General features: G+C 63.0%; 3 protein-coding genes across 4 annotated transcripts in view; 1 reads left to right on the top strand and 2 right to left on the bottom strand.

Annotated features, from left to right (window-relative positions):
• RADIL (Rap associating with DIL domain) overlaps positions 1–2,924 on the top strand; it is a 45,140-nt gene extending 42,216 nt beyond the window's left edge. Inside the window, 5 exon segments of the mRNA XM_036240468.1 lie at positions 6–167; positions 279–674; positions 1,690–1,829; positions 2,125–2,264; positions 2,733–2,924. Of these exon segments, the coding sequence (XP_036096361.1) occupies positions 6–167; positions 279–674; positions 1,690–1,829; positions 2,125–2,264; positions 2,733–2,838 (944 nt within the window). The 3' untranslated portion in view covers positions 2,839–2,924.
• A 2,723-nt stretch (positions 2,925–5,647) lies between these two features.
• On the bottom strand, positions 5,648–15,100 carry AP5Z1 (adaptor related protein complex 5 subunit zeta 1). Of its 2 annotated transcripts, none has more exons than XM_036241396.1 (17): positions 15,038–15,100; positions 12,871–13,008; positions 12,473–12,659; positions 11,967–12,111; positions 11,634–11,746; positions 11,135–11,303; positions 10,710–10,844; positions 10,354–10,391; positions 10,115–10,277; positions 9,504–9,682; positions 8,885–9,027; positions 8,484–8,624; positions 7,843–7,954; positions 7,476–7,573; positions 7,000–7,132; positions 6,709–6,923; positions 5,648–6,443 (listed from the first exon to the last, which is right to left on the bottom strand). In XM_036241396.1, exons 1-17 carry the CDS (start codon positions 15,076–15,078, stop codon positions 6,173–6,175), a joined length of 2,421 nt encoding a protein of 806 aa, XP_036097289.1. In that variant the 5' UTR covers positions 15,079–15,100; the 3' UTR covers positions 5,648–6,172. The 2 variants fall into 2 exon arrangements, with proteins under 2 accessions (XP_036097289.1, XP_036097290.1); XM_036241397.1 differs by having other exon boundaries at positions 11,967–12,096.
• A 7,131-nt stretch (positions 15,101–22,231) lies between these two features.
• Positions 22,232–24,042, bottom strand: part of FOXK1 (forkhead box K1) — a 49,293-nt gene continuing 47,482 nt past the window's right edge. The window contains exons 8-9 of the mRNA XM_036239729.1: positions 23,614–23,838; positions 22,232–23,121 (exon numbers count right to left, since the gene is read on the bottom strand). Of these exons, the coding sequence (XP_036095622.1) occupies positions 22,862–23,121; positions 23,614–23,838 (485 nt within the window). The 3' untranslated portion in view covers positions 22,232–22,861. The remainder of the gene's footprint in view (positions 23,122–23,613; positions 23,839–24,042) is intronic.

Below are 24,042 nucleotides of genomic sequence, written 5' to 3'. Positions count from 1 at the left end.
TGCAGAGGACGTCCTGGAGTCCTACGAGAACCCCCCGCCCATCGTCTTGCCGAGCGAGGGCTTCCAGGTGGACCTGGAGGCAGACTGCCCCGACGACAGCATCTACCAGCACCTTCTCTACCTGCGCCACTTCCTGTGGGGCCTGCGGAGCAAGCCCAGCCCCAGCGGTGGGCCCCCCCCGCCCCCGGTGCATGAGGTACTGCCCAGCGGCCTGGTCCACGCTCGGGCTTCGACAGTGGGGTGGACGAAGGGCCCGGCTGCCGGCCCTGGGGAAGAAGTGGTAGGGAGAGCTGGGAGCCCCTTGGCCTGAGCTCTTTCTTTCCTGCAGGGCCTGCACCACCCCACCCCCGAGGGGCACCCCGAGGGCCAGAGCTGCCCCCTGGCTCCCAGGGACCCCAGCAGGGGAGCCTGTGAAGCTGGCTCGGCACACCTGCTTCCTTCGGCTGGGGCTCCCCAGGCACAGGGCCCTCCAGGAAGACAGCTGGGCCGAGGGAACCGTGGGGGCCCCCAGGCTGGAGCCCTGCACACAGGCTCCTCCTGCCTGCTCACGCCTCCCGGCACCCCACTCGAACCCACCGGCCCTGACTGGCCCAACCCTGGCGGCCCCTGTGGGAAAGCACCCCTGGAAGGGAGGAGGAACGGACCAGGCGGCCCCCGGGGGGCGACTCCAGAAGGTGAGACCTTTCCCCCGTTCACACGTGCACCCCCACTCCAGGTCCTGCTGGCGCCTGGGCAGGTCCCTTGGGGTCATTCCCCCCTAGCGTCTTGTTGGCATGTGCGTCCTGGGCTCTCCGTCCCTGCCCCTGAAAGCCCGCAGCCCCAAGACAGGAAGGCTCAGGGCAGCCGGTGGCCGGGCCACACGCAGCCTCCTGGGGGATGGAGTCTCTTCTGCACAGGTAGCGGAAGGGACGGCCCCTCAGCCTCTGTCGTGGGGCCAGGGGTCAGAGGTCAGGGGTCGGGAGGACGAGGGCGGGGCCGAGGCAGGGAGGCAGGGCGTGTGCGGTGCCCGGGCTGGGCAGCTACCAACAGCCTGGCCAGGGAGCCCCGCCCCTGTCCTGAATTGAGTCTGCCCCCCTTGCTGTTCAGTGTGTCTGAGGGCAGGGCCACCTGGGCTGTGTGCCCGTGGCTGGTCCCCGGGGGTGGGAGTGGGTGGGCACTACACTGACCTCCTGGAGAAAGCACAGGACCCTCAGGGTGGGTAGTGGGGGCTTCCGAGATGAGAAGAACCCCAGCTCTCGGGGGGCAGGCTCCATGGGGCCTTGTGCCGGGCTGGGGGCCAGAGCTTTCCATCAGCAGGTGAGACACTTGGGGGGACAGAAGCAGAGTCACCACTTAGAGGTGTGACAGGAGAGGTAAGGGGGTTCAGGAGTGTTCTGTGGATGGGGAGGGGAGGCTTGGGTGTGAGCAGCAGAGCCCCTTCCAGCCCCCTGGAAACAGCTGGTCTACGGGAGGGGCTGGTATCCTGGGGCAGCCACAGGGGGCACCCAGGTGCCCCTCCGAGGCACACCGGGGTGTCGCCCACACAGGCCCCAACTCCATCACCCCATGGAGGGCCAGGACTTGCTGTTCAGGGTCTCCCCACACCGGCATCTCGCTGGAGCTGTGAGCGCCCTTCCTCTGGACTCGGGACGGCTGCGGGCTGCCGCAGGCCCGTATCTGCCCTCATCTGCCCCTCTCCTTGTCCCCCAGGAGACGGTGTGGTCCCCGAGGACGAGCCCCCTCCAGCCCCCTCCAACCGCAGCTCCAACGCAGACGACTCCTGCTACGTCTTCCTGGTGGAGCTGGAGCGAGGCCCCTCTGGGCTGGGGATGGGCCTGATCGATGGGATGGTGAGTGGGCCCTGGCCGGGCTCCTGGTTACAGGGACGCCTGGCGTGCGGAGGGGCAGGGACTCGCAGGGCATCTCTGTGGAATGTGAGGGGAGGGAAAGAGCCCGTGCGGAGCTACCCCCAGCCTGCCGCTGCCTCTGTCCTCAGACCTTGGGGTGTGTCCTGGGCCTGAGAACAGCGTTGGGGCCCAGGGCTGGGCTGCACACACACTGGCGACCTGGTGGGCCGAGGTGGCTGCGTCTGGGCCACCCTGCTGCCAGGGCCCACGGAGCCCTGAGCCTCTGCATCCCCCGCAGCACACGCCCCTGGGGGCCCCCGGCCTCTACATCCAGACCCTGCTCCCAGGCAGCCCTGCAGCAGCTGACGGCCGGCTGTCGCTGGGAGACCGCATCCTGGAGGTGAACGGCAGCAGCCTGATGGGCGTCAGCTACCTGAGGTACCCCCCACACCCCAGCCTGCGTGGTGAAGCTGTCAGGGTGCCCCAGGGCCAGGGCCCCCGGCAGGACGACTCTCACCCTGATCCCCAGAGCCCAAGCTGTGTGCGTCCTTTCCCACCTCAGAGACCAGGAAGTGGAGGCACAGCCCCGCCCAGCTCTCTGGGGGTGCCCCCAACCCTTCCCTCCCCTCCTTCCACCTGCCAACCACCGGCCACCAGCCTCTTAGAGTGGGGGTAGGCAGCTGCCAGGCCCTCACAGCCAGTGCACGGGACCCCTTGGGGTAGAGGCTCGAGTCCCCTCCCGGGGCACCTCCAGGAGGCCCCGCCCACCCTCCCTGGACACCTCCAGGAGGCCCCGCCCACCCTCCCAGGGCACCTCCGGGAGGCCCCGCCCACCCCTCCCCGGGCACCTCCGGGAGGCCCGCCACCCTCCCGGAGCTCGGCCACCCTCCCCGTCACTGGTTTCAGGGCGGTGGACCTCATCCGACATGGCGGCAAGAAGATGCGGTTTCTGGTCGCCAAGTCTGACGTGGAAACAGCCAAGAAAATCCGCTTCCGCTCGCCGCCTCCCTAGGGGCCTGGGGGTCCGTCCCCTCGGGGCACTGGCCGCCGCCCCTCACCCTGTGGATAATGTACATCTTAGTGTATATTTTATTTATATGGCAGATAACACTAAGTTGTGATGTTTGTTACAGAGCTTTTATTTGGAAGATTTTAACGAAGACAGATTCAATAAATATCTTTCCTATCCTTGGCGTGGCCGTGGGTGGAGTCGGAGTGGGTGCTGCGCTGGGCTCCCGGGCCCAGGGCTGCCGCGAGGGAGGGCCGTGGGCCCCAGCCGCTGCCCCGCGGGAGACGCGCTGGGAGGGCCTAGTGAGGGCAGACCGTGTCCGCCCCGGTGGAGCCCGGCCCCCTGGCGGCCTGCCCCCAGCAGGGGGTACAGCTCCAGTCAGCGTGCAGGTGCTCCGGGTACTCGCACGCTCCGCGGTCCCCAAGAAAGGGTCTGGAACCCCCAGGAGAAAGTTATAAAGCGAGAGTCTTAACCCACCCTGGGACCTGGGCCTCCTCCCAGGCCTCAGCCCACTGAAGCCGAGGCTCGGCCCTAACACGAGGCTCTTCATCTACACCCACCAGCCACTGCCCCTTCCTGGGAGGAGGCCAGCGCCTCCACCTGCACGGGCCCTGCTGGCGTTGGGGTGATAGTGGGCTCTGTCACCTACCTCTGGGCTGGGCGCCTTCGGTAGGGTCACAGCTGGTGGCCCGGTCCGCCTCACAGTGCTGGGAACCCAGGCTGGGCTTGGGGGGGCAGGGTCCTCATCTTTGACAGGAACAGAAGCCCTGGGGGTGCCGGTCCCGCCAGTCAGCTGCAGATGCAGCCCTCACATGGCAAGCTGGTGCCTCCAGCCCCCATGGGTGTCCTGGGTGGGTCCCAGGCGCCCCGCAGTGGGCACAGGAGAAGCGCACAGGTGGCTGGAGGTCAGTTAGGTCCCAGGATCCCCTGCCTGATGGCCTCCCACCGCCCAGCTCCCAAATGCTGGATCAATGTGTTTTCTTAAATCATTTTATTTACTTATTTTTATTAAATAATTTATTTTTGCTACAGATGCCCCCCCCCCCAGCATTGTTGTCTATGTCCACTGGTTATACATACATGCATGTACGTTCTTTGATAATCTTTAAATGTACGGCTGAGCCCAGCAGGTGTGGCTCAGTCCCATGGACCCAGAGGTCCTGGACTGATGTCCTGTGCGGGCTCGATCCCGTGGGGGAGTGCAGGGAGCAGCTGATCACTGTTTCTCTCTCTGGCCCTTCCTCTATCCAAAAGATCAATAAAAATATACTGAAGAAAAAAAAAGTACGTCCCTGGCGTTTGGCTCAGCTGTTAAGAGCATTGGCCCACGGACCAGAGTGTCTTGGGTTTGATTCTGGTCAAGGGCACGGACCTCGGTTGCAGTTCAGTCCCCAGTCTTGGTCGGGGTTGCGCAGGAGGCAACTGATCCATGTCTCAAGTTGATGCCCCCCCCCGCCCCGAAGATAAATGGAAAAATATCCGGGGTAAAGATTACAAAAAAATGATTGAACCCAAGAAACTAGAAATGCTGCAGCCCCTCACCCCCTAGTTCAGACACTGGCCTGAGGCCGGCAGAATTAGGGGTTCAATCCCTCCCTGCATTCCTCTCCAGGGGCACAGCCACCACTCCAAAGCTGTGAGCTGGGGCAGAATGAAGGCCCCATGTCCCCCCGGGGGCCCATGCTCCACCCGGGTGCTTGGATGTGAGTCCCGCGCCGAACAGGGTGAGGGGTGTGGTCTGGGGAGGGCGGTGCGTGGGGTCACCAGTCCGGGGAGTCAGAGTGTCCTTGGCGCACACGCCCTAGCCCACCAGAGGTCACTTCGCTTCTGGGAAACCGGCCGAGGTGAGCCCAGGTAGATTGGAGGGGCACACCCTGCTCTGCCAGCCCCGCCCCACCTGCTCCTCCCTCCTCAGGGGCCTGAGGGGCGGGGCCGGGCCATGGGGGTGGAGCCTGCGGAGGCGGGGCAGGGCCAGACCAGGCGGCGAGGCAGGAGGCTCGCGGAGCAGCAGCACCACCTGGTGGCCCTGGAGCTGACCTACAAGCTTGGCTGAGACTTGAAGAGAGGCGAGAAAGGCTGGGGCTGGAGGACCCCAGCTCTTGCCCCACCGCACTCAGTGAGTCTCCCCGCTGGGGATAATCCCGGAGCAACCAGATTTACTCTGAGCAGAGCTCCCAGGGCAAGTACTGGGGCCGCTGCGAGCCAGGTCTGTGGGAGCCGTCTGCTCAGTGGGCCTGCCCTCCCTCTCCACACGGCTGCAGGCCAGCGAAGGGCACAGCACCTGCAGCGCACCGAGCAGAGCCCGGGGCCCTGGCCTGCACGTCTCTGGTATGCGGGAGCGTAAGAAGGTGCAATGAAGCAGTGCACTGATGCCCTGGCCGGCGGCTCCATGGTCAGAGCGCTGGCCCCTGTACTGAAAGGTCGTGGGTTTGAGTCCCAGTGAAGGGCACGTAGCTGGGTTCTGGGTTCAACCCCCAGCCTTGGTCAGGGTGTGTGTGGGAGGTGACCATGTGTCTCTCACACTGATGTTTTTCTCTCTCCTCCCCTCCCCCTCCCTCCCACTCTTTCTGAAAATCAACACAAAAAACATCCTTGGGTGAGGACTAACAAAAAAGCACACTGACCAAATGCACCCCCCCGCCCCCCACACACACACATGGCAGCTGTCACCTGTGGGAGAGTCACAGGCTTCCTCCCTCCCTGTGATCTGTTACTCCTGGAACCATGTCCACCCTCGTACAGAGGGGACTAAGCGGCAAGGAGCAGCCCCATGTGTCCTGCCCGGCCAGGCAAGGGTCCCTTGAATCTTGGGGACCACTCTCCCAGAAGCATCGAACAGTGTCCTGGGGAGGAAGCAGCTGTGGGCTGTGTGCTGGGGTCTGTACCTGGCCCTACCCTGGGGGGCGGGTGGGGGGAGTGAAGGGAACAGCCCTGCCCTGTGCACACAGACCCTGTCTGCTGGGGTCTGTACCTGGCCCTACCCCAGGGGGTGGGGGGAGTGAAGGGAACAGCCCTGCCCTGTGCACACAGATACTTCCAAAAGACATTTATTTTGTCTGAGCCTGTTCTTGCAGTTCCCATCCAGTCCCAAAAGGCCTAGGGCCACAAAGCAGGGCTGTCTCACAACACAGCTTGGCATGGTGACGAGAGACAAGGTTCAGACACAACACTCACAGGGTCAGCCTGACAGCCTTGACCAGCCCGAGGGGCTGGGATCCACTGGACTCCTCCTGGGCCTCGGCCCCTCCAGGTTTCGCGACCATTGAGGCCCTGGTGCAGCCCTAGCACCAGGCTCTTACTCTGCGGCCCCAGCTGGCATCAACCCGGCCGCTGTCCCTCACCCTGGCAGGAGGCCCGCCTCTTTCTCTACCAGCCGGCTGACCGTGCGCAGGGCCAGCGGCAGGGCTGTGACGGTGTCGCGGTGATAGCGGGACTCGGACACTTCCATGCTGGGTGTGAGCACAAACTGAGCCACGCTGGGCATCTTCAGCAGGTTCAGCAGCTCGGTGGCCCGTGTACCGATGGCACCTGCGTCCTCCTGGCCGTGCAGGGAGCCCAGGGCTGGGCTCTGGGCCAGGGTCCTTATCTTTGACAGGAACAGAGAGACCCTGGGGACGAAGGGTCCCAGCCAGTCAGCTGCAGGTGCAGCCCTCACATGGCCGGGGTCTCGGGAGGGGCTCAGACACCCAAGGTGCCCAGCTAGTGTGGCTGCAGCTTGGAGGAGTGGCAGTGCCCACAGACCCCGCGGCCTGTACACAGCCAGAACCCCTGGGCACCATGCTGTGTCCTGGCCGCTGGGACTGGGACGCCTCCACAGCCACTTTCTGTTCCCCTCGGGAGCTATCAGGGCCCCTCTTCCTGCCAAACCTGTACCTGGGGATCAGGTCTTGGCTGCGGGAGGCCAGCTTGGTCAGCGTGGTCATAAGCGCGGTGATGAGTTGTGGGGGACACTTGGGAAGGGTGGCCGAGGGGCGGGAATGGGTGACCTCGAACAGGAGGGCCTCCAGGGCTTCGAAGAACTTGTTGATCTGGTCCACGGTGCACCGCCGGTCCCAGCTCACCGACACGTACTCGCCGATGGCCCACACCTGTGGGAGAGCACCTCAGCGCCTGCCAGGCCCACGCGGGTCCGGCGTCTGGCGGAGGATGGGCGCCTGGCCTTACCACAGAGGTGAGCACGTTCCCGCCGCTGCGCATGCCGCTCCCGCTGCCCACGAACGCCAGGAGCTCCTTCGCCAGCTCAGCCACCAGAGAGGGGTGCCGCTCGCACAGGGCCAGGAACTCGGAACTCAGCACCCTGCTCGGAGAGGGTGCTGCAGGCTGGGGACTGTCCCCGAAGACCCAGACTCACAGCCCACCCACGAGAGCCAGAAAGCGTCCGGAGACAGTCCAGCTGACGAAGACAGTTCCGGCCCCTGACGGAGCCTCTCGCCCTGCTGGGGAGGAGGCCGGGACAGCTCTGTCCTCAGTGCCCAGAGTGCAGTGTGCACACCAGGCCTTCAGAAAGGGGGGAAGCCCGGACACCGCGGGGTAGGACGGAGGCTGTCGGGACCGAGGCTGGGCCGGGGCTGCAGCAGCCAGGGGAGTGGGGGACGCACACTGGGACCCTCCGAGGGGCGAGGCCTGGGCCGGGGACTCACCTGTGCACGCGGGCCTCGTAGCCCGGGACCTGGTACAGCGAGTCGCTCCTCTCCAGGAGCAGCCGTGCCAGCCGGATGGTCAGGGCCCTGTCAGCAAACTGGGGTCGAGAGACAGATTCAGCTCCACCACCGAGCACCTGCTCCTGCTGCACCTGCTCTGGTCCTGGCTGCCCTGCGGCCACCCTGGGGAGAGGGAGGGCTGGGCAAGAGGGACAGGGCGGGGGGGGGAGGGAGTGCTTTCCTCTGGCGCCCTCACTGCCTCTCGGCGGCAGCTCTCCCATGGTCAAGGCCACAGTCCTACACTCCAGACTGGCCCTCGGCCGAGGGGTATGAGGCTGTGGCAACGGGGCCTGGGCAGCGGGCTCACCTGGGTCACTGCCGAGAAAAACGCCTGCAGCAGGGTGGGCACTGCCTGGGCACACTGGAGCACCCGGGCACAGCTGGCCATGGGCTGCAGCACCTGGTGGAGTGGCGCCAACCTGGGGACACAGGGCCCGGCTCACTGACGCCCGCCCGCATCCGCCTGGTGCCCCGGACACGCTCTGAACACACGGACCCATGTAACCCAAGGCCAGGGCCTGCGGGAGCAGGAGGGTCTGAGCGCCACGGACCAGGTTCCGGGACCACGCGCACGGCCTCGGGAAAGGAGGTCTCCCTGTCACCCGCATCTCGTGTGCTCCCAAGCCCTCTCGTCACCAGCCTCTAGCTCCTCAGATGCCCGCCCCATGGGGTGAGGGAGGCGGTGGGCTGAGGCGAGGCATCTGGGCGAGGAGGCCTCATTCCAGCCCTGAGTCTCCTCTCCAAGGGGCGCCAAGCAGGTTTCTCCACCGGGCCCGGAGACAGCGCCCACCTCGCGGAGCTGCGAGGGCTGACGCGCGTGGCTGAGCCGCACACCAGGTGCCGCGGTCGGTGCCTGCTGTGGAGGGGCCCTGGCAGCGGTCTCTCCAGGTCAGAGGACGCAGGGCCCTGTCCAGAGGCTGTCCCGGGCTCCCCGCCTGAGGGCCCTACCTCTCCGCGGTCCCCCTGGCCTCGGCGCGCAGCAGGTGCTGGAAGAGACCCTGCAACTGCGGGTCCCGGAAGGCCTCCAGGCAGCTGGGGATCCTGAGGGAGACATCCCAGAGCGGCCTCTCGGACACAGCTGGTGACGACCTGTGAGTGGACAGACGTCTGAGGCCGGGCTCACGTGGCTCCGGGCAGGCCAACCAGGCTGGACGCAGCCGGGCCCTCAAGGGCGCCCACGGGCACCATGATATCTCAGCGCCCTGGCCTGAAGAGCTTTGGGGTGATGAGAAGGGGCTGCGGCCCGGCACCTGCAGGGAGGGGCAGGGGCCTGCGGTGGGCGTGCGGGCCCGCCGCTGAAGGAAGACAGGCTGAGGCTCTGGGGCCCCGCTCCGGCAGGGGCGGCTCACCTGAGCTGCAGGTCCAAGGCCGCGGTCAGGCACGGCAGGTCCAGCAGCGCGTGCAGCATCTCCTCGGCCGTGCCAGCGTCCACCAGCGCCGGGAGCAGCGCCACGAACTCGGAGGTGAGGGGCGGGCTGTTCCAGGCCAGGAGCTGCAGCGACAGGCAGGGCCCGCAGCAGCCGTCACGGGGCGCTGTGTCGGGCAGGGTGTCTGCACGGGGACCCGGGGTCTGCAACACTCCCTTCAGTTTCTCACTGTTCTCCTGGCTCTGTGTTCACTTTGCACCGACGACTAAATTGCTCCCCACGCGTCACCGTTGCTTCTCCAATTAAAGGACTAAGTCCCAAAGGTTTTGAAAACGCTACACGGTGACTGCCGGTCCCAGAAGACACATCAAAAACCAATGGCACTGAAGGGCAGGCCAGACTGCCAGACAGACGCTACACTCTGGACCTTCTCGAGGGGACCAGCACAAGGCTCTCCCGCCAGCGAACAGCTATCTGAGGGGTATGGACACCCGGGCCGCCCCACGCCTCGCCCTCTGCCCTGCACCCCAGGCTACCGGCCCACACTGGAGGGAGAGCCCGCCCCTTCCGTCCCACTCTGGCCCCAGATGAGCGAGCGTGCCTTGAACAGGTTGGGGAAGCTCAGTCTGAGAACGCCAAGGTTTCTGCCGAGCAGAGGAAGGCTGTCCCTGCAGAACTGGACCAGCTCGAAGGCCAGCACCGGGCTGTGGAAGTGCTCGGCGGGCACCCTGGTGAACACGTGCTGGTGGACGGCCTCCGAGTCCACGGCCGCTGCCTCCCCTGAGGGCACAGGTCCGTCAGGGCGCGGGCCGGGGGAGCCTCCGCCGCCTGTCGCGAGGACGCCCCTGTGGCCGGGCAGGCCCCTCAGGGTCTCTGGGACCCTGCACAAGACACACCAGCAGAACCGCATCCAGCCTCCCACGTGGCTGCAGCCACAGACGTCCCCTGAGGAGCACCAGGTGGAATGTGCTTTGGAAGCTCATGAATTCCGATGCAAAGCAAGTTCCGAGTGACGTACGGTTAGTGACATTTTAACTCGCTCTGTGAATCCATCTGAAACCGCTGCCGTCCAACGCTAACCGCCCACTGGAGGACGCCATCGAGCGGCGCGGGAGGGCAGTGCCTGAAGACCGGAGCTGCCCGGGCTGGGGACTGTCCTTTCTCCCTCGAGCCCCGGGCAGCCCTGCGCCCGTGCGTGACCTCTAGGCTCACCGTGGTTCAGGAAGAACTGGGCAAGGGGCAGCAGCGCCCGCACGCAGGCGGGGTCCGCACACAGCCGCACCTGCAGGGCCTTCAGGCAGGAGAGGGTGCGGTACAGGAGGGCGGGGTCCTGCCGGCAGAGCACGTCCAGCACCAGCACCGCCTCCACCAGGCACTGCGGGGAGGCCAAGGCCGAGTTCAGACAGGGGAGAGCCCCCGACTGCCCCTGGCCCCTGGCCCCCCGCACTTACAGCTTTCTGCAGGTCCGAGTCCCCCTTCCGCAGGGCTCCTGTGGGGAGGAGAAAGGAGACAGGTCTCTGTGCCAGCTCCGGGCAGCCAAACAGGAGGCACACACGTCCTAGGAGCTACGGGAGTAGGCGACGACCACCCACTGGGAGCGGAGGGTGGGACAGGCTTGGCAGACACTGTCCCCAGGGGAGGTGTAAGCGAAGCTGGGGAGGCAGCCCCGAGAGCCTGGGGAGGGGTTCTGTCCAGGCTGAGCTCCCCGGGGCTGATGCCTGGAAACAAAGGATCCTGGGAGAGGAGCTGCGGCCTCCGGCCCCGTGAGCACCGCATGACCCGCGGGAGGGGCAGCCCCTGGACTCACGCCGGTCACTCTGCTCGATGAGACGCTGGCAGTACTCAAAGGCCTTCTCCCGAAGACGCTCCTGGGGCGGCAGCAGGCGGCTGGTGGAGGAGGCGGCCGACAGCACGGACAGGGTGGAGCCCTCTGACTTGTCATCTGGAGGAAGGACGAAGGCACTCAGAGGGGTGAGGGTCCCGAGCACACAGGGAGCTGCTATGGCAGTCACCCCAGGCACGGCCCAGTGCCCAGTGTCACCCCCAGCGGCCGCCCCTCACTGGACACCCTCAGGAGGTCCAGGCTGAGCAGCTCAGTTTGCAGAGGACAAGGAGCTGAGTGGAGAGGGCTGTGTGACCGCCCTGAATGATCACCCTGCTTCTGACACGTCTGCGGTGCCAAGGAGGCTCGGCTCAGGCGGCCGGTGTCCCTCAGGAGCATGCGGGTCCCACCTGTGTCCGGGGCACCCGGGCTCTCGGGGCCGCTGAGCAGCAGCCAGGACCGCAGCATAGAGAAGGCCTGTACGTTCAGCCACTGGTCCTCCGTGAAGCGCTGGCCCGTGGACAGCACCGTGAAGAAGTCTGTGGCCACAGCCCCGTCGACCTCAGTGACCGGAACTGGCTGTGGGAGGCGAGAGAGGACAGGTGGCGCTGGGGGTGGGGGGCCTGGACTGGAAAGGTCACCAGGCTCAGCCACCCTCGGCTTTGCAAGATGCATAAACACGGGTTAAGAATACGGCTCTCCGTCAGACGAGTGACTCCCATCAGTAGGTTCCAGGCCTCAAGACGCTCAGAGCATCTTGGGCTGGGGGCTGTGACCCTCTGTGACGTAAACCTCTCCCCCACCTGGAACCAGGGTCTGTGGAAGGCCAGCAAGAGGCAATGGGGACCTGCGGCAGGCTGGCCAAGGTGGCCCAGGGATGGAGGGGTCTGTGGGTCCCTCCCGCCTCACCTGCCGGGCCCTGGGCGTGGAGAAGAAGCCTCCAGAAGAATGGGCAAGCCCCCGCTGGACGCTGGCATAGCGGAGCCAGTCCACCAGCCTCTTGCTGAGCAGGTTGGTCTGGTCTAGAGAGGGGCGGGGACAACGCTGTGGGACTAGGCAGACCCCACCCCGACTCAGGCTGCAGGGGCACTGCTAGGTCTTTCTGGAGAACAAGCGGCTCCCACAGAGTCGCACACTCCTCCCTGACAGCCACGCAGACACGACCACCCCGTCCCACCTCCCTCCCCACACGGGCTCATCTCTATTCCTGGGCAGGGGTCCCGGCCTCTCAGGAAGGGGTACCTTCATGGAAGGTGCCTGGGGCGAGACTGGCGACCTTGGACACGACCGGGAGGAGGGGTCTCAGACTGGGCCCCTCGGGCTGTCGGCTCTCGAGGACTTTGAAGACACGCTGGCCCACGCGTCTGACCTCCTGCTTTCGGTCGCCCTGTGAATCAAACACAGGTGGGGCCTGCAGGGCTGACCTGCCCGAGTGCCTGAGCAACCAGCTGTCTGTTGAAGACGTCTGCAAGGGGGCCGTCAGTTCTGCATGACGGCTCGTGAGCGCCGCCCTGGCCGCTTCCCCAGGAACTCGGGGAGGGAAGATGGGGAGAGGGCGGGCGGGCCTTTCTGCTCCTTCCAGAAGCACCCACGTGCCGGCTCACCTGAGGCAGCCACAGACTGCTGAAAGGAGGGGAACCCACGCTGAGCCCACCCGCATGGGGACTGCACGCCGCCCACTACTTCTCCCGGGGCCCCAGGGACGCCGGGGGCAGGCTGGTCAACCAGAGCGCCAACAGTCACCTCACCTGGGCCAGGAGCACGGAGGCCACCAGGCTCAGCTGCCGCGTGCTCTGGATGTGGTCACAGGACAGGCTCAGGCTGTCACAGGGCGACATCTCTCTCAGGATGGCCGCACAGAGAAGCTGCAGCTGCTCGGGGCAGGCGGGCAGGCAGAGGGTGGTCTGCAGCAGATCCACGCACGTCTTCTCCAGCCTGGGACGGCCAGACCGGGTGGCCTGTCACACCACTGCGAGAGCACCCGCCTCCCAGAGCTCCCCTGGACCCCAGAGAATCGGCCCAGGTCCCTTGGGCAGATGGAGAGAATTTTACATTTGAAGCCCTTAAGCACTGGTTTAAGTGCACAGACTCAAACATGAAAGGTATGTGCCACCTGCCAGGCACGCCCAGAGATGACCACACTTACTTCCTGTTGTATTTTGTGGCCGAGACAATGAGGAAAAGCCTCCTCAGAGCATCTGCGGTGTCGGGCCCCAAGTCCTCCTTCTGCAGCAGCGTGCTGACCCGGGAACAGAACTTCCTCAGCTCCTCGTCCTGGATCTCCCTAAACCAAGAGGGGGCTGTCAGCAGCCTGGCATCCAGACTTTGTCGAGGGACCTAGAAATGCTGCCTGAGCTGTGACGGAACGACCCACGGACGCAGGGAGAATCCCTACTGAGCAGAGAGTGTCATGGTGGAGAGCCATTCCACCATCCACACGTCTCTTATGGCAAATCAGCTGACTGGCTGCCCATCGAGTTCCTCTCTCCCTGGGGCTCAGCAATCCATGGGCTACTCCTGTCCCCTGCTGGACAGGGCTGTCAGAGACACTACCACCCCCATTTACGATGACAACAGAGACTCCACACATTCCGATTTTGTTCTTCCGGGAGTAGAACTAAGACCGATTGAGTTTAGGAGTCAATAGTAAGGGGGACTTGCCCTGGCCAGTGGGCTCCATGGTTAGTGTTGAGGGTACTGGGTTTGATTCCTGGGAAGGGCACGTACCTGGGTTGCAGGTTTGACCTTGCTGCATGCCCTCTAGCGCTCCCCATGAGTCCCACTTTCTTCACCTCTTCTTTAGCTTATGAGAGCTATTTCTGATAATTTTTTCCACCCTTGCTTTCCATCTCTGAAAAACTTGGAAACTAAAATTCACTCCAAATCCTAACTCCCAAACCTTAGCAGTATTAAGTGCTCCCCAAACCCACAGGCTCAAAGTAAAACCTATAGTGAAAGCTAGTAAGACCTGAGTTATTAATTTCCCCCAAATCCTAGCTGAGAGAAACTCTGTAACTCATATACTATACTTCTGGATACTAAGCACACACTACCCTCAAGCCAGCCCCCCACCTAAGACAGAGTGGGGCGAGGAAACCCAGTGGAGATCTGAGTGGGTCTCAGTCCTTACATATCTGTCTGCAAGACCTTTGGGGTGAGTATGTTGCACGTTGAGTGAAATGCCACTATTTAAAGACATCTATTTCCATTTAATAAAGCCCCTAAATTCAAGTGAACTTGGATTAGACTGGAACTGGAACTAGAATATTAGAACTTGACTTTTGGAACATCTGTCCAACACTGAAGGAAAGACAGGCTGTTGGATGGACTGGGAGATGGTGCTGCAAACGCACGAAATATTCCAGTAGATTTTCAAGGGCTGTTTGACCCCAGAAGACGTTTGCCCTCGTCACAGCCTTTAGAACCGCATCTGCATTCAAGATCTATCTCTTCGCTGGGATCACAGCAGCCTCAACCATCCTCATCTTTCCCACCAACTGTCCAGCTCGGAATCCAATTTTTAACAAATGTTTTTATTGATTTCTCAAAGAGAGGAAGGGAGAGAGAGAAACATCGATGTGAGAGCAATACGTCTACGGGCGGCCTCCTGCACGCCCCCTAGTGGGGATTGAGCCCGGAACCCAGGCAAGTGCCCTGACGGGAACTGGGCCTCAGTCCACGGGAGGACGCTCAATCCACTGAGCCACACCTGCGGGCAGAATCCAGCGCTTTACTTTGCCGTGGGCTTGCGGTTCTGGCTGCATGTTGCTTTTAAACAAGTAGCACCAGGCGGGGTTTTGGTCCTGGCCTACACCCTTCTCCCCCATCGCTGGTCAGCTGGTGAGGACGGGGCAACCCACTAGTTGGAGGGAGCCCAGAGCCAGCTCCGGGCAGGGGCGGTGGGCAGCCTCACCCATCCAGTGCACCCCGCAGGAGAGCCATCTCTCCAATGACAACATCCACCGCGGCCCCGAGGCCCCGGGGCCCCGAACTCCTGGGCCGGGCACAGCTCCCCGCGGCGCATCCACCAGGCTCTGCGGCCTCGCTGGGGCTTTGTGCTCTGGACCCTGGAGCAACAGCGCCGCGACCGGCCGCGTCCGGCCTCCGCTCCGCCGGTGCTCACCCCCAGCCCCGGGCCGGTCAGCGGGGACCCGCTCCCGCGGCGTCGCCACTCCTCCTCCGGGGCGCTGCCCGGGTGCCACCGCCTTCGGGGCCCAGCTCCACCCTCCCCGTCCCCCGAGTCTCCAGCGCGGGGCCAGACGGGCTCCTCGAGTCGCCGCGCCCCGCCCCGCCCCGAGGGAAGGCGCGGGCACCTGGCCTGGTGGAGCAGCCTCTCCGCCCCCGCCGAGAACATCGCGCCGTCGCCTCCCGGACCCGCGGCCCGGGCGCCCCGCCGGTCGCGACTCCAAAAGCGGGGCGGGCTTCCGGGTGGGGTCACGTGCCGCGTCACATGGGCAGGGCGGGCGGACCCCCGACCAATGGACTTTGGCGGAGCTCCAGGGGGCGGGGCCTCGGCGCCCTGGCCGCGGGTCCTGGTTGGCTTCCGGGCGCCTTCCGGATTCGGGACCCCGGAACCTTAGCGTCCCGGCACCTCGGCCCCCACCCCGGGGCGGCCCCCGGTGGACGCCGGCGCCTGGGCGCTGCGTCCTGGTTCCTGGTGGTCTTGGGACCACAGCGCCGCTGTCGCGGGTCGTGCGCTCAGCACGCCCTGAAGAGGTCACGTGGGCCGCGCCGTGCGCGGTGGGCGGGGCCGTGCGCGGTGGGCGGGGCCGCGCCCCGCAGAGGCTGGGCGTGGCTGGCCTCTCCGCAGGTTTCCCCGAGGCTTCGCCGAGCACTGGGGCCACCTGTGGTTTGGCGGCCTGCGCTGTCGCTCGGTACCTCTGTTCTGCAGGCAGGGCAGCAGGCTCAGAGAGGGAAGGCCAGTTTGGTAATTCAGTGTTTCCACCCTGCAGACTGCCTGGGGACACGGGATGACGCGACAGTCCGGGTGAGCAATGCTGCTACCCCACCACCCGGCAGGGCCTCCGGGGAGCCCAGGGGAGGGAGGGGAAGGCCTAGGCGAGGCACGTGCGTCAAAGGCACGAGAGCAGGAGGCTGTGGCTGTGGCGGCAGCAGCACCGGGTGACGGATGGGTCTGGAGATGGCAGGAGGAAGGGACATCAAAGGCAGCACCCGGTTCGGGTTTATCAGGGGCTGCCCTTCACTTGGCATTGGGGCGGGAGGGGACGGGAAGCTTGTGGAGTCCTTCATTCAATGAACAAGCGATGGCTGAGTCCCCAGGCTGTGCTGGGCTGCCTTTTTGGTCCTGGGGAACAGTGAACCCGAGAGGCCACGTCCCTGCCCTCGTGGACTGGGCAGGCGGCAGTGGCAGTGGTCACACATACAGACTACCCATAAGCCCCACAGTGATCAACGCCAGGAAGATAAAGCAGACAGTGCAGTGGAAGGAGGTCAGGGAGGCTTCGGAAGGAGGGTAGGAGCTCATCTGCGGGAATTCAGGACTCCGGTTTTGAGATGCCCTTACGGAGCCAAAGTGGAAATGTTGAGGGTGACTGGTGCTGGGGATGAGGAGGCGGTGCCCCTGGAGCCAAGCAGCTGCAGGAGAGGAAGGGGACTGGCCAAGGGAGCGAGGATCCAGCATCTGTGTGGAAAACCAGCCGCGTGCTAAGCAGTGGGCATCAGAGAGCTCCTCCCAAGAGGCACCATCTCTGTCCCTCAGCAGCCACTCACCCACAAGGACCACACCGAGCCCCAGTGTCATTTCTTTAATATATAATTTTATTTCTGGTTATAGAAACAAATGCTAAGAGGAGAAACAAAACTTCCCCATCCACATACAACAATTTAATAGATAAAAGAACAGTTAAAATAAATGAAAAACAAAAAGTAGAAATTTTAAACTTTGTTATAGCTTTAAAACATTAATGTCTGATACAATTAGAAATCACATTCATATCTCAAACTTAAAAAAAATGTATGGCTCCTTATTTAAAAAATACTGTATCCCATTAGGAATGGAAACGCAGGCTGGCCCAGCCACTGTGGGTCTCTCTGTCTCTCCGACGGTGGCGCTGGCTTCCCGCCACCCTGGCGGGGTGTCGCAAGCCCTCCTGGCTCTCCCAGACCATACTGCCGGGTGGTGAAACATTGCGGGGTGGCCTCCGCTTCACACCCAGGGCTCTAGAACCAAATCTCCACTTTAAAGGATACCACTGCTTTTTAAAGCACTGATTATTAAACATACTGTAAAAAATACTTTAGACAGCCACTGTAAAAAAAATTACACGTTCGCACACACATACATACACACAGCCCTAACAGCAACCCCCCCAATTATCTTTACAGAATTATCAGTCAGATTAAAAAAAAAATCTCAGTATTGGGTCCAGTCCTCCCTCAAACGCACGGCCTGCTGGGTCTGCACGGGCTGGGCTGAGTCGATCTGAGCCGCACTCTGCCCGCTGCCCCGTCCCGACAGAACTTGAGCCGAGTAAACCAAGTGTACCAGAAGGAGGGCCAAGTGAAAAATGTTTGATTTTAAATCCCATTTTTACTGATTAAAAAGCATCAGGGCCAGTTTGCCTGGAAGGGAGAGGCTCGGAGCTCGAGGCCGCAGGCTCAGGTCATACCCTTCGGGCGTGCGGGACAACACCCTCAGTCAGACCCATCCAGCTCGGCGGGCAGGCCGGCACGGTGCACTAGGGCTGGGAACAACGCAGAGAGCAGGGGCGCTGGGAGAAGCACTGTTTAACCTGCTGCACATGGAAACAGCAGAAACGTGACGCAGGACACGTGCAGATCTCATCTGCAAGGTCCCTCGGCCTGGCCTCCTCTGCGATTCACTTGCTATGATTTCTGACAGAGTAAACTGTCAATAAGTATTTGCATGAGTCCAATTAGCAAACTTCCAGAAGGGCCCCGAGTAAAGGGCAATGTGCCGGAACTCTTCCAAGTCTCATCTGACTCTCAACTGGGCTGGGGCAGAGGTGACTGACAGTAACTTTCTGGCCACTTGGGAGGCGAATGGATGACTAAAACCTGGAGCACGGCACCGGGGCCGCAGGCCTGTGCAGTGGCACCCCCTGCTCAACCAAAGTCAGGGAGCGTGTCTGCTGCCTCCCACTGGCCCAGAAGGTTTCTTCTCTTTCCCGGTTGCTACCAGAATGACAAGCAGGGGGCAAGTAAATGGGATTCTGAGTGGGTTTCCCCTGGGAGAAAGATGTCTGGAAACGGAGACTGCCCCCTTAACTCTTCTAAATAACGAGCAGCAGCCAAAATCAGCCGTTAGGGTATCCCCAAGGCTCATGAATTAAAAAACGTTCCCTTCAGCCCTGCATAGAAATGCAGACGGAGCCAGTCCCCGGTGGCAGGCAGAGCAGTGAGCCCGGAGTGCGGACTGTCCACCTGCGAGGCCGAGCGCTCCAGGGCCGGGCCTGCTGCTCAGCCGAAGCAGGGCAGTGGTCCGAACGCCTGGACCCCCCGCAGCTGGTGTAGACGCTCACTTAGATGTGGGGTGGCACGGTGAAGTGCATCACCCTTAGAGAAGCAAATCCCTCTGACTGGTCCCTGTTGTCACCTTGTGACCCCAGGACCCTCAGCACCCCTGGGGAAGCCAGCGCAGCCCCACGCCGGGCAGCACCCCGGGTATGCTCAGGGACCCTGCTCAGCAGGCTGAGCTGTGGCCAAGCTGGGGAGAGGGGGCCTGAGGCTGGGCCACAAAGGACCCTTGGCAGTGACACCCCCAAACAGGCCTGCGAAGCCTACGGGTAGGGACGGCTCAGCAAGTGGCCTTTCTTCCTTTTAACTTCAAAACAAAACCATTTTTTCTCAATTGCCAGTTACACAGGCCTATTTCTTACTTCGGTCCTGAGGAAGTGCCTGCGTTGTACTCCCAAACCCCACTCTGAAGTAGCTGTAAGGCGGGGGGTGACAGGGTGGACAGTGGGGGCAGCAGTTCTGGAGGGGACGGGGGCTCTCGGGGCCTCACACAAACCAAACCACCCGCACAGCCAGGGCCGGCCTGGGCCCTCCTCGGACACCGAAGGTAGCAGCTTCTGGTATGAAAAGGAAAGGAGGGAGAAGTGTCTGCCAGACCCTGGGCCGAGCGCGGGGAGAGCGCCGTGCCCCGAGCACGTAGAAACCCTGACATGCAGAACGAGGCCTCGGGACAGAAACTTAACTGGAAGGGTCTGTAAAACAGGAAACCACCTGGACCGAGCGGACAGAGACCGAGCAGGAGACGTGGCTGTGGCCGTCCTGCCCTGCCTGAGCCACCAAGCGTGTCGGTCCCGTCTGCAGGTCAGCCCGTCTTCATAGCAGCACGTGTGAGTGACTTAAATTACTTAGTACATAGTATGACTTCCGGGCAGAGGTATCGCAGCAGAGGCTGCAGGGAATGAATGCCTCGCTGTGAGCCTGGCAGGAGCCCTGGGGGCCCGCACTGTGCCCGGCCCTGGCTCTTCCCTGGCAGGGCCTCACGTCCGTTTTGGTGACTTATTCAAGGAGTAGTGCGCAGTTGGGTCGGGCCGCATGCGTGCATGGCACCCTGCAGCCCGTCCCCGGGAGCTGTGTTCTCAGGGGGTCGGGGCCGGACGTGGGTATGAACCCTGAGACGGTGACAGTCCTTCACCCCTGACATCACTCAAGGGCAAAGCAGAATTTGAGACTTTTGGAGAAAAACAGGTCATCTGCCTCCATCAACTGTACTTATTTCCACACTAAAAGTCCTGGGAAAATCCCTTCTTCTCCGACACATTCTTACATTCAACTGAGTGTTCATTTTTAAGTGAGGTTTGCTCTTTGAGTCTATAAAGTAAGAAAGTAACTGCAAACCAAAGAAAACCTTTCTCCTCCTCTTGGACTCTGAATTACCAACGGAGGGGTTTCTGCTACAGAGAGGGGCCTCACACACGCCCTCTGGGGATGGAGACCTTTTACAGAGGAAATAACAGCATTAGCTGAACAATACCCAGGACCCCACACCATTGTTTCACCAGGGCAGGGAGGTAAAGAAAAGGACCAGTAAACCCGTTGCTTCCCAACTGAGAATCACTGAACTCTCGTTTTTAGTGACTCAGGAATTCATTTTCACCTTTTCCCATTTGGCTTGAGTCTTAAACAGAGAAAAAAGAAAACAAACAGCAAACCCCAAACATAAGCTAAGCAGACCCCAGGCGGGACACTGTGCCATGGCCGCGGGCACAGGCGGGTGGTCTGAGCCCCGCCCCCTGCGGTGCAGACTCTGCCCTCACAGGGTCAGGCGCTGCTGGGACGGCTTCAGTGTTGAAGAGACACACAGAGCTTGTGACAGTGACAGGAGCCATACCTGCTGCTTTGTGTGACGTGGGCACAGGAGAAGGCGCAGTCCTGACAGGTGCACTCTCGGGGACCACCCTGGCACCTCCATTACACTACATCGTCTCGGTGGGAAATGCTCAACTGAGTTATTTCTGTGACTTCCTTCCCACGCAGAGTGTGTTTTCTGCGCTTGGTGCCAGTTCGTCGGCAGGACCCGATGGGGCAGTGGCACAGTGGGGGGGCTCCGGCCGCTCACCTCTCCCTGCAGATTCAGGCCCCTCATGCCCAACGAGAAGGCTCTCAGAGCCGAGGCTGCAATGACACCAGGACTGTGCCAGAAGTGACTTCTCGCTCCCCCAACCTTGGCTGGGGTCCACGCTTGTGGCAGGTCAGAGGTCGCCGGACTCTGAGGGCACCAGGCGATCTTCCGGGCTGTGGTGCCACCCCCTTGGGGTGCTGGCCATCCCTGGGCCTCTGGCTAACCAGTCCCAGGACACGTGCTGGCGGGAGCCAGGCACGCACGTGGTCAGATGGCCTGAATCACCCAGGACGCAGTGGTGTAAAGCCGGTGGCAGTTCCCCAGAGGCCTCGGCCTCCGCTCCCTGCCCGCCCGGCGCCTGCGCTGCCCCACAGGGTCTCTTCGAAAAGGCACAGCTCTCCACAGGGCAGAACGTCACTGACCGGTGTTTGGTCTCCCACCTGGTTCTATTCGCCCACCTCTCCCCACTCCCTTCTCCCTCAACTTCTGGCTGTGCAGTGGGATCGTCACTGAAAACGGACAGAAAAACCGAAACGTCTCAAAAAGTCATGAAAACAAAAGGCCAGAGCTGAGCCGTCAGATCAGACAGGCCCGACAAGTCTGTGGCCAGCTGCTGTGTCCCTGGCGAGATGCTGTGTCCGAGGAGGCAGGCCCGTGGTACCCTGCTGGCCAGGGGCGAAGTGTCCCCGGGTGAGCAGTAGCGAAGGCAGGGAAAGCGGCAGCAGAGACCCTTATTCTGGAGCCTCAGGGCCTCAGCCCAGATCACTGTCGTCCCGCCCACCCGCCCCCACACCCCGGTGCCTGGTAGAGAAAGAGCTGCAGGAGGACAGGAGATGTCAGTGTGGCTGGAGCGTGATCTCCGTCTCCCGTGGGGGACAGCACACCGAGGTTCCTGTTCTGCCCGGTTCTCTGCGATCGCCTGGCTCCCACTCAGGTTCGCGCACAGAAACGGCTGCTTTGGGGCTCAGAGAACACAGTGCAGGAGGAGGGCCCGACGCCGCTGCGGACGTGCCTTCAGCGCCTGGAGACACGTGGCAGTGAGATGGGCTCGGCACCCCACGCGGCCACCGGGCAGGCTGGCCTAGCAGGTCGTGCTTGGCACGTGGCTAGTCTCGTCCGCACTGCCGTGAAGTTGTCCCACAGTCCCCCTCCTCCTGAGCCCGCTCCTGTCCACCGGGAGCAGCCAGGCCACGCCACTCTCCCTCGCGGTGACCAGCCTCCTGCTGGAGACTAATGCTGGAGCCGCTCCTGCGGGGCGTCCGGGGCTCCGTGCAGGCCGTGTCCAGGTGTGCCCACAGCAGCAGACACTTTCAGACACTTCCCGTTCCTGAGAATGTCCTAGAGCAGCTGCAGGACTAGCTGAACCCTCCGGGCTGTGACCCAGACAGTGCAGACTCACCACCTTCTCGGTGACAGCTCCCGCAAGGAGGCCAGTGCCCTGCCCAGGGCATGCTGCCCCCGGCTGAGAGCCGGCAGACGAGGCCAGCTGGGCGCGGGGAGGCACCACCGGCAGCGGCCGACTCCAGCCAGAGCTCCTGGTTCCGATGTCAGACAGAAGACAGCCCGTGGGTGGGAGGACGACTTGGTGAAGCAGCAGAGGGGCTGTGCTCAGGGCCTGGTGTGCCGTGGGAACCGCCGGTGTCGGGGCCACAGAGGACGCAGGGCTCGCCCTCCCGTGCGCAGGTGCGGGGCGCCAAGTGTGGGGCACTGCAGCCCTAGCTCCAAAGTCACCCGTAGGCTTTCTGCCTCGAGCGCCCGCCGGGAGGCCGTGGAGTTCCTGGAGGTTGGCAGGCTGGGCGCTCGGCCTGTAGGAACTGCAGCCCTCAGTGGCCACGCCGTCTAGATGGAGACCTCGAAAACAGACGACCCCTTTGTGTGTGTCTCAGATTTGTGATGAGGCCTGAATTCCACGTTGCAACCAAACAAAACTACTTGGGGTCCAAGCAACTGACCCCTGCCCTCCCCTCCCCTCCCCCCACTTAATGCCGATTTGATACTTCCTGGGTCACTACTTTAGGGAGAAGACGTCACGAACAGCCGGGAATCTGACCGCTCTGGCCTTTCTCACGCCGGTTCTGATCCATTACAAACAGGAATGAAGCCCAGCTCGTCCTTCCCCTCGGAGGCCTGCCGTGCGGTCCCGGGGCGAAGGCTCCTGCTCACGGCGGCTGCGCCTGGGGCCATTCCTCAGGACACGGATGGAGCCACAGCCTCCGCCCCATGCCCTTGACAGAGGCCTGGGGGGCAGCTGGCCTCGGGACTCGGATGGAGCCACAGCCTCCGCCCCACGCCCTTGACAGAGGCCTGGGGGGCAGCTGGCCTCAGGGAGAGGAACACAAAGAATTCCCAGAGCCATACAATCAGCTGTCTGAACAGGTTTATGTTTGTTTCGACCACAGCAGGGAGGAGGTGACGGCAGGGAGGACGAGTGTGCAGGAGCAGGCAGGCGGGCCGCCCGTCCCTGCGGCACCCTGCTGCGGCGGCGTGGGCTTCTCGTCAGGGTCCCGGGGTGTGTCGGCATCGTGGTCCAGCTCCACAATTCCTTTTGGCGTGCGCCCCACTCCACCTCCACGCGGCGACGTCACTCCCCAGTCCCGGGCCCCTGGGGGCCGGCAGCCGTGATCACCCCGGCCTGTGTGGTCACAGTCCCACTGGGCTCCTCCAACCGGGACCGTTTGACTTCGGGCTCCCCGGTGGAGGCGGCAGAGGTGGTGGCGGCGGCTGGGGTGGTGGCTGCCGCTGCTGCGGGCTCTTCAGCCCCCACCTCACACACCCGGGTGACGACCACTGGAGCCGAGGAGCTGGCCTGGGCCGCAAGCAGCTGCAGGGGGCTCGTGAGGGCTGGCGGGGAAGGAAAGACCAGCGATGGAACCAGCGCCGATGGCTCTGAATACAGCCCCGGGGCCACACAGGAGCCTGCTCCCGGCAGCCCTGGCACCTCTGCCAGAGCTGCCAGCAGCTCCTGGGTGCCGGCCACTCGCCAGCTCCCACCTCAGTCGGCCTTTCTTTCCGTGGCTGGACTCCCAGGAGCCACCCCTCCCTGGTCTACTCAGAGGCCCTTCTACTCCCACTTCTCCATGCGGGTCCCTAACGGCGGGCAGGTGGCTGTTACCTTCCTGAGCCACCTCCGACCTGCTGTCTCAGCCCCTCCTGGACCTGCAGCTCCCCAGCAGGTGAGCTGTGACGGGGACTTTGCTCAGTGTGCCCGGCACAGCGCTGCCCTACTGGTGGACCGACCGACCGGCTGACCAGATCAGCTGGAGAAATGTTCTCCTGTGCTCTGGCCATGGAGAACCTCGAGCTAAGAGGAGGTGCGGGGCTTGGGGGCCTCACCGTAAGCACTGCCGGCCAAACTACTGGTGGGGACCGCGTGCTTTCCGTTCTGAGTGACGGCCCGCACCGGGAGGTGGTGCTGCCCGATGCTCACTGGAGTGGCCGGCTGCAGGATGGTGACCGTGTGTCCGGGCACCCCTGGGGCCATCTGGCTGGCCACAGTCTGGATGACACGGCTGGCGGCTGGGATGGTGGCGAACGCAATGGTGGGTTTCTCCTCCAGGCCTGCGGGGACAGGGCGTCAGAGCCCCTGGCGGCCTCGGGAGACCGTCAGCGGCACAGTGCACTGTGGCTTTTAAGCACTGACATCAGGAGAAAAACACTGGTTCTCAAAAGAAAGAGCCCAACCGAGAAAATAAGTTTAAAAATAACAAACGATTCATAGGGTTTTAGATAAAAATCTATCTTAGACTTGAACCAAACCAGAGG

Source organism: Molossus molossus, unplaced genomic scaffold (genome assembly GCF_014108415.1).
Source record: "Molossus molossus isolate mMolMol1 unplaced genomic scaffold, mMolMol1.p scaffold_m16_p_4, whole genome shotgun sequence".
In the NCBI taxonomy this organism is placed as follows: Eukaryota; Metazoa; Chordata; class Mammalia; order Chiroptera; family Molossidae; genus Molossus; species Molossus molossus.
The sequence above is the reverse complement of the archived record's forward strand: the minus strand, read 5'-3'. Positions and strand labels throughout refer to the sequence as shown.

What these genes read in the sequence shown, in the direction of transcription:
- AP5Z1 (XM_036241396.1), bottom strand. Translation starts at nt 15,078, where the DNA reads ATGTTCTCGGCGGGGGCGGAGAGGCTGCTCCACCAGGCCAG. An exon ending in CCACGCCCAGGGCCCGGCAG is followed by an intron (nt 11,304 to 11,633) that starts GTGAGGCGGGAG and finishes CGCCTCCCACAG; the next exon opens with CCAGTTCCGGTCACTGAGGT. An exon ending in GGAACGTGCTCACCTCTGTG is followed by an intron (nt 6,924 to 6,999) that starts GTAAGGCCAGGC and finishes GCTCTCCCACAG; the next exon opens with GTGTGGGCCATCGGCGAGTA.